Below are 9162 nucleotides of genomic sequence, written 5' to 3' on the forward strand. Positions count from 1 at the left end.
AAAAAAAAAAAGATTTTTGAATGAATTTTTGCATTGGTGCCTACCCATTTCTTCCTCTGTTGGAGCTGACAGTGTTTTTGCCTCTTGCTCCAATCCTTGCAGTTGCTGTCTGTGTCTTAGGGAGCTGCACCTAGTCTGCTCTGTGCAGTCTCTGTCTGTATCTCAGGGAGCCGCTGAGGTTTCTCTTGACCCACTCTCTTTGTTTGCTCTGTGAAGTTGCAATTTGTCCTTCAGTTCCTCTGAAGTCGCAGGGGATGGGTGGGTTTGGGTGTGGAGTGGGCCTTGTAGCTTACAGGGTCTGATGGATGGAGGTGTATTGAAGCAGCCAACCTGCAGGAAGTTTGCCTGCTGGCTGGTTAGTGAAGCTGATGCAGGTGGGGCAGGGGTCTGGGATTTTGCCCTGGGACTAGAGAGTGGGGTTCCCAGTAGGCTGACTGATCTCTCACCTCTTGGTCCACTCAGTTGCAGCCTGTGCTTCAAGTTCCTCTGAGGTTGCAGTCAATGGCACCTCAGTAATTTCTTTTTATTATGTGTGTGTGTGTGTGTGTGTTTGTGTACTTGTATATTTGAGTGTGTGCCATAGTGTGCTTATGGAGCCAGAGGACAGTCATTTGGAGTTGGTTATCTCCTACTGTGTGAGATAAGAAGGTTGGACTAAGTTTGTCAATCTGGACAGTAAAAACCTTTATCCACTGAGCCACCTCACTGAAAGCCATCGTATTTGGTTACTTATTATTGTGTGCATGTGTGTGCATGTGGGTATGAACATGACATAGCACTTGTGAGGAGGTCAGAGGTCAGAGTCTGTTGTTTCCTTCCAGCGTGGGTTCTGGGGATTTAACTTGGGTTGTCAGACTTGTGTGCAAATGGGTGCCCTGGTGAACCATCTTGATGGCTGGCTCCACTATGATGTGTTAATCTAATTAACCTTAACAGTAAGAACCAGGAGTCAGATACGGAGTGGAAACCTGAAGGATCAGAGAAGCAGAGGAACAGCCGCCAGTTGCTTCCTACCTCTTGGGTTCCTCATTCCAAAAAAAGGCCGAGATCCTCTCTCCATCCCTCTCTATCACCTCTGGTCTCCTCTCTACACAAATCTCCAGAACTCAGTGGTTAACTGGTGACTAGCTCCACCCTCTGACTCCAAGCTAGCTTTATTTGTCAGAACAAAAACAAAATATCACACAATATTACCCCTTTTTGTCTAAATAAAAAGAAAAAGTTTTTTTTTTTTTTTTTTTTTTTTTTTTTTTTTTTTTTTTTTTTTTTTTTTTTTTTTTTTTTTTTTTTTTTTTTTTTTTTTTTTTTTGAGACAGGGTTGCTCTGTGTAGCTTTGGTGCCTTTCCTGGAACTAGCTCTTGTAGAAAAGGCTGGTGTCGTACTCACAGAGACCCACCTGCCTCTGCCTCCCAAGTGCTGTGATTAAATGTATGTGCCACCACCACCAGGCTAAAGACAAAGGTTTTAACTAACCTAGTAAAACTATATACAATAATTATATCCAAATATATAAAGGTAGTAATTACATTAACAATGTCTAGTCCATATACATTGACAAAGTCAGAGAAAATGCTCCATTATCTGTGCTTCTTGAGCATTCCAAAATATAGTACCTAATTTAGTTTCTATCCTAACTTGGTTTATCAACCCAGAACTATCTTTTTATGTCTTTCAACCTTACGTACTTTACACCTTCCTTGTCAGTTTCTTTTCTGAATTTGTTAACCAAAAAAAAAAAAAAAAACAACTTTTAACCATAGCTATCTAGTCTTCAACTCCATCAGAGACCTGAGGAGGATATAATATTATGTGAGTCACAGTAAGTACAGAATAAGCAACTTCCAAACTTAAGAAAGGAGAGAAATGGCTGACTGCTTGGACAGTCCCCTAAAGCTCCCTTGTAATGTTGGGCCATCCATCTTTGGCCTACAGGCCTAGAATATCTGAGACACTTTTTTGTGAAGCAGGAAATTCTGAAGGGCTGTCCTTGATAGTGTGTGGCAATCCTGTTTTTGTTTTTGTTTTTCTTTTTTTTTTTTTAATATCCTGCTTGTCTAATTTGCACAGCATACTGTCAGCATTTTTCCCCCAGGGTCTTTTCCCTCATAGATAGTAAACTCCATAGGAATCTCTTCAGTGCCCATCATCTTCTCTGAAGTAGGTTGGTGCTTCCAGGAGCAGACATGTCTCATTGTCATAAAATAAAAGAACCTATGTTATTAAAATATCTTAAATGCCATTTTCTGTAGATCTCTGAATTGTTTGAAGACCAACTGTCTATCTAAAATATATTACTGTTTGACCTTGCAAACGTACCTAACATGACTGCAAGTTTGATTATAATAGGTGACTAATAACAACCGATAACAGTGTTTCTTATTTTTTTTTTTATGTGGGAAAAAAACCACTCTTTTTTAAAACTAGTCCATCCCCCCCTTTAGGAATTCCAATTGTATTACCAAATCTGCTGCTGATGGTGGTGAAGTGTGAGACTGTCTGCTGTTGTGTCGCATGTCTAAGTGGAGAACACAGGTGGTGAGCAGCCTGGCTGAGGATGGCTGCAGCTGCTGGTGTGTAGCTGTGAGTAGAGAGTGTCTGATGGTGGCAACAACAGTAAAAACCCCAGTGACTGTCAGGGCAGCCACCTAGTGTGGCAGCAGCCCAAGGAAGGGGTTCAAGATAAGCCTGCATCTCACAGGGTGTGGGGAGAGGGAGCTAGTCATCTGAAAAACATACACAGAGGATCCTGCGGAAGAAACAAGAAACGTGTGGGAAGAGCTGTCTGAAGGCGAGCAGTGTGGTGGTGAGGGGTAACTCTGGTGGTGCTAGGAGCCCAAGTGCTTATGGAAATTGCTGTAGAGAGGCTACAACAGAAAAATCCGAGACTCTCCCAGAGGGCTTGGGGCAAGGGAGGAGAAGCCAGTTGATTCTGGCATCTGTGATTGCATCTGCGGCTATGAGTTGCAGTTGTGTTAGCTGTACAGACAGCGGTAAGTGGCTATCTCTTGCATATGTGCCCCATGTTGAACACCAGGTGAGACATAAAAATAATTAAATCTTAACAATAAAAATCAGGAGTCAAATATAGGGTTGCAAACCTGTCTCTCTCTGCCCTACTTTATCACGTCCTGTCTACTCTCTGTACCTCTAGAACTCTGTGATTAACTAGTGACCAGCTCCACCTTCTGACTCCAAGCACATTTTATTGTCAGAACACAGACAAAATACCATACAACACCACTGTTTTATGTTTTTTATTTGTGATCTTGTGTAGTTTATGCTTGCCTGGAATTTGTGTTCTACCTGTCTCAGCCTGCCAAGTGTCGGGATTATAGGCATGTGTGTTTTACTGTGGATAATGTCTGTGACTATCTCTTGAGTCTTACACCTTTTGCTTGCTCTCACCTTAAGCTGCTCATGTTTCCCATTTGGAGAATGCATCAGAGGAGGAAATGAACAGACTCCTGGGAATTGTGTTGGATGTGGAGTACCTCTTTACCTGTGTCCACAAAGAAGAAGATGCAGATACCAAACAAGTTTATTTCTACCTATTCAAGGTGAGGTTTTCTAACATTTTTATTATATTTAATTACTTGATTTGTAAGTGTGCATGTATACACATGTATGTATGTGTACAGGTTATGGTTCACATGTGAAGGTCAGAGAACAGTTTGTCTTTCAGGTTTCACTTGTTTTTAGATTCATTTTGAAATAGTGTCTCCTAGTCATTTCTAGACTGACTTTGAACTCAGTGGTCTTCTTCCCTCAGTCACTCTAGTGCTTGGGTTATAAGCACGGGCCACCATGCTTAGTGATTTCTATAGATTTTTATGAAACCGACTTACCTCCCCACTGTGGTTGCTCTCTTTATCTTTCTCTGTAGTGTTTTTTATTCATGTATGTGAGTGTTTTGCTTGCATGAATGTCTGCATGCATGTACTACAGGAGGGCAAGGCACATGTCAGACAATTACTCTATCATTTAGCTATATTCCCAGCCCACAAAACTTTATTCTTTTAATAAGAACAATTGTGCTTAACTTATTTTGATTTTTAATTTTAGTTTTTACCTTTTATGGTACTGGGGTTTGAAACCAGGGCCTTATATGTACCAAACAAGTGCCCTATTGATCTGAATTCTAGCCTCTGCCCCAGTCCCTCTGAGGTGAAGGCAGAGCAGTCAGAAGGCATAGGTCATCCTCAACTGCACAATGAATTTGAAGCTACAAGAGACTCCATCTTAAAACAAAACTTGAGTAATTATGAGTTTTAAAAACAAGCAATTCCATTTGCCTGTGTTTATTTTCTGAGTTAAAAAAAAAGTCTTTTTTTTTCTTAGCTCAATTCCCCACTTGGCAACTTGATCCTGTGGAGTGTTCAGTTTTGAGGGAAACTGAACTGGGAGACTTTGAACCTGTTTCTTCAAACATGAAGTGATGGAAACTGGGTATAATGTCTCATGTTACCATCCCAGTACTCAGCAGGGTGAGACAGTAAGGACTGCCAAAGCTAGCCTATGATTCCTAGTAAGTTACAGGTTAGCCATGGCCACATAGAAAGACCCTGTTTCATAGAAGGACCTAGCCAAAAGAAAGAAAAGAGGAAAGGAGAGAAGAGGAGAGAAGAGAAGAGAGAGGAGAAGAGGAGAGAAGAGAGGAGAAGAGGAGAGAAGAGGAGAGAGGAGAAGAGGAGAGAAGAGGAGAGAGGAGAAGAGGAGAGAAGAGGAGAGAGGAGAAGAGGAGAGAAGAGAAAGGGATGGCTGGAAGAGAAGGGAGCTCTGGATATCTTGGATTTGGATTGTAGAAGCAAGTATATCTGTACTGTTGTTTGCAGATGGGAGCGGGCAGAGACCACAGTGCTATGACCCAGGACAATGCTTGCTGGCTGGCTATACTGGCTGTAAGCCACATGGCCTACAGGTTGGAAAGTCTGTCAACGCCTTCACTTGGCAGGGCATTTGCTCCAAGATAAACAGTAGCTGCAGCTATGCAGTCCTTGTTTTCCCTCAACTAAGTTATTTCTCCAAAGAAGCAGTAACAACCAGAATCTTTCAGGGTTCAATCAGATGACACTGTGATTCAATCCTCTACCCACCCCATCCCATTTTAGGATATACCATTAGTACCCTAAAACTTTTTTTTAAAGATTTATTTATTTATGTATGAGTGCTTTATCAACTTTAGGTCAGAAGAGGGCATCAGATCCCACTATAGATGGTTGTGAGCCACCATGTGGTTGTTGGGAATAGAACTCAGGACCTCTAGAAGAATAGCCAATGCTCTTAATTACTGAGCCACCTCTCCAGCCCCTCTAAAACTTTTTTTTAAAAAAATGGATTTTCCTCCTACCTTCTGTCTGCTATTTTACCCTTAATCCCTTAGTTAATACAATGAAATGGAAGGAAGGGAGGATGAGAGAGAGAAAGGATTGAGGGAAAGAGAGAAAAAGGAGGAGGAGGAGGAGGAGATAATAGAGGAAATTTTTAGAAGAAGACAGAAACTATGAGAATCCTGTAAAGAATCCACTGAGATTCGCAGCAGCCATGGCAAAGATGGAATTCCTTGGCTGACTTAGCTCTCTGTTTGGCTTCAAACTCATTCTGTAACCGATGACCGCCTTGAATTCATGGCAGTCCTCTGGTCTCACCCTTCCATGTACTGGGATTATAGGTGTGAGTGACCACATTTAGCCTAAGAAAATGTTTTAAAGTAGATTTAAACATAAGCATCAAGGGAGGAAGAGAAGTGTGGATTTCTCCAGAGTCCTTAGGGTTGAATTCATTTTCAGCTTAGTTCTGGGTAAAAATGGCTCTGTCCCTTTTCTGTTTGTTTGCTCTTTGGAGACTTTTGATCCTAGGACAGGAATTAAAAGCAGTGTATTTGGTTTGTGGGCACCAAAAACATGCACTTGGCATCTACAGATGGAGAAGAAATGGAAAAAGAAGTAGAGAAAGTTCTCTCCCAGTTCCTGAGCCCATGTGTCTAGTACACATGAGCTACATAGCTCCTGTGGGCAGCAGTTGCCTTATTTATAGAGTGGATCCTGACTTTTCTAGTGTTTACTCTGAGACCTTCAGCTACTTGTGGTGGCTTCAATAAGTATAAATGGACTTTTGGGTCCCTAGCAAGCAAAAATGGCAAAAAAGGGGAAACTGAGGGGAAGGGTAGAGTGTGGGGATCAGCGCAGGGTAGTCTGGCTGCTCAAAATTGGAAGTTGTCTAGCTCTGTTTAGAGACATGAGGAAAGTTTGTGGTAGCCAGGAGTTTGTTTGAGTTGAAGATTGAGCAGAATATAGTTGGTGACTTCACTTAAAGGTTAGGTATATGTGGAGCGGGAAATGAAGAAAAGGAATAGGTGTGTGTGTGTGTGTGTGTGTGTGTGTGTGTGTGTGTGTGTGAAGTACCAGTTATGTTGGTACATACCCATAATTCCATCATTTGGGAAGGTGAGGGTGAGAAAGAAGGGTGATGAGTTTATGCCAGTCTAGACTACATAGGGAGACTCTGTCTTAAAAAAACCAAATGATAAATCACACACTCACAAACACACCCTAAAAAGCATTTCAAACTAAAGATTTCTTTTAAAAATGATTTCTTTGCAGCTCTTGAGAAAGTCTATTTTGCAAAGAGGAAAACCTGTGGTTGAAGGCTCCTTGGAGAAGAAGCCCCCATTTGAAAAACCCAGTATTGAACAGGTAAAATTATTTTGAACATCTCTTTTGCATGAATTTAAAGCCGAAGCACTCCTGTCAGCTTTTGTTTGCTATTGCTCAAACCTAGAACCTTGTGAATAGTCAGTATATACCATTAAGCTATATTCTAGTGAACTCTTCATACTTCCTTCCACATTTCTGTATAGGTCTTGCATACATCCCCACTCAGCTTCAAGATGTTAACACAAAGAAAATAGGAATTACCTGGGACACTCTGGGTCCCACAAGCATGCCTGAAATTACCTGGCGCCAGTGAGAAGGAAACAAGGAACACACAACAAACCTGATTAGGAGTTTATTGGGGAGAGAGATGTACAGACCTGGTGAAGCTCGTTGTGCGTGGGGGCGGGGGGAGAGAGAGAGAGCTGAAGATGGTGCATCCATCTTTTAAAGGCTGCCTAGAGCATGCGCACCAGGGGATGATGTGGCAGTGTCATACGTAGAAGACGGAGCTCACACTTGTGTGCAAGGGCTCACGCAGCTGTGTCATACGTAGATGATGGAACCATGCTGCACGTGGGTCATGGGGGAATCTTAAGATTCGCGGGGCCATTAGGCACTTCTGCCTGAGGGCTTGTTTGCACATGCCCTGGAACCCAGAAGTGTCAGCCATTACAGTGCTCACTGTAATAAATAATCTAGCTTCTGTCTTTTAGGCGTGTTGTGCACTTAGACTCCACTCTGTATGTAGGGGAAAATGAGTAGAATGTGTAGTTGGTAAGAATTCATAAAGTGTGCTTTTTCTTGCTCTTGATGTCTTAAAATCAAATCTTTGTCTTTTTATTTGGCACTGTGGAAAAAAAATGATTGAGGAGAGAGGGAATCATTAATGATGTGGAAAACATTGTATCCTGAGGTGTGTTTAATTCTAATTCTAGCTTTGTTTCTGTGATAAAATACTTGATTTTAGAAAAGCAGCTTGAAGAGAAAGGGGTTTTATTCAGCTCTCAACCTAGGTTGTAGTTTTTCATAGCAGGAAAGTCCCATGGCAGGAGCCCCTCAAAGCTGGTCAGAGCACAGTCACAGTCAAGAGCAGGGAGAAATGTATGCATGAGAATTGCTTATGTTCAGTTTGGTTTTTCCACTCTTAGGAAGATCAGGACCTCAGTCACTGGGAATGGTGCCACCTATAATGTATCTCATAAACTTGATTAAGATCATGCCCTGAAGACATTCCCAAAGGCCAAGCCATTGTCAACAGTCCCCCTCTAGGTCTCCTTCCCTGAGATCGATCCTAGGTCATCCAGTTTACAGAGCTAACCATCACCAAATGATACCAGAGTCTTTTACATAAATGACTTTTGTAAGTAAGTGTTGGGAGAACACATTTTTCTTTTCTTCCACTCCTCTTTATTTATTTATTTATTTATTTGAGACAGGGTTCATTTGTGTAGCCCTGGCTGTCCTGGAACTCACTATGTAGACCAGGCTGGTTTCACACTCAAGAGTGTCTGCTTCTGCCTCCAGAGTGCTGGGATTAAAAGCATGTGCCACCCCCACCCGGCTGAGAGTTAAGTTTCATGTTGATTCTAAACTAATAAGAGTTCAAGAACTAATAAGAGTTTTTGTTCTTTTATGTGATGAGATGGGAATATTCTATAGAAAGTTTAGATTAATCTCTAACGGTCTTGGAAAAATGCACATTTCTGAATGTTTTTTTCTTCCTCTGATATTCTTTAAAACTACAAGAGTGTTAATGAAGGTACAAATTTTAGTGTTTAGGTTGATGAAAGATAAGGTAGAAAGTTTTAAAAATTTCACAGAGAGAAAGAATCATTTATCCAAGAACCTCACTCTTCATGCTTTTTCATTTAAAGGGTTTTGACCCTTCCCATCTGAACCCATGATTTTCTCCTTGATGCTCCAGGATTTAAGGAGGGAACAGAATTGTAATTCTGTTTTTCCATTTTGTCACCTTTTCTTCCACTGTGAGGAGAAGGGAGTTTTATCCTGGGCTGTGGTGTTTATTTTGAAGAAAAGGGAACATTTTTTGTGGACTGAAAATGTCTGTTCTTTTGCTACAACAACTAAGGTCGTGTTCGTTCAGAGTTAGTGTGGTCACATAGCTACATGAACATGCTGCCTTCCACTCTTTCCAGGGTGTAAATAACTTTGTACAGTACAAGTTTAGTCACTTGCCATCAAAAGAGAGGCAGACAACAGTTGAGCTGGCCAAGATGTTTCTGAACCGAATCAACTACTGGCACCTGGAAGCTCCGTCACAGCGGAGACTACGATCTCCCAATGATGACATCTCTGGATACAAGGAGAACTACACAAGGTAATTGAGTCGAGGTACTGCACCCTGGCTCCAAACATGAAATCGCTATTTGCCTCTGCAGGAAAGGGTTGCCCAGTTATTATGGTGACTCCACCAACTCGTAGAACATGTCTATGTTGTTTAACTTTCAAGTTCTTAGTTTGCTTTCTAAATTCAATTTTCTATCTATCT

The 9162-nt window shown here is 41.5% G+C and overlaps 1 protein-coding gene across 3 annotated transcripts in view; it reads left to right on the top strand.

Moving 5' to 3' along the window:
• The window catches only part of Kat2b (lysine acetyltransferase 2B), a 122715-nt gene that overhangs the window by 54895 nt on the left and 58658 nt on the right, over nt 1–9162 (top strand). For all 3 annotated transcript variants that reach the window (XR_003378885.1, XM_005368755.2, XM_026790063.1), the window contains exons 3-5: nt 3412–3557; nt 6600–6692; nt 8810–8991. Coding sequence is in view for 2 of the 3 variants with exons in the window: in XM_005368755.2 (XP_005368812.1) it covers nt 3412–3557; nt 6600–6692; nt 8810–8991 (421 nt within the window). In the remaining variant the exon portion in view is untranslated. The remainder of the gene's footprint in view (nt 1–3411; nt 3558–6599; nt 6693–8809; nt 8992–9162) is intronic.

Source organism: Microtus ochrogaster, unplaced genomic scaffold (assembly GCF_000317375.1).
Source record: "Microtus ochrogaster isolate Prairie Vole_2 unplaced genomic scaffold, MicOch1.0 UNK40, whole genome shotgun sequence".
Lineage (NCBI taxonomy): Eukaryota > Metazoa > Chordata > Mammalia > Rodentia > Cricetidae > Microtus > Microtus ochrogaster.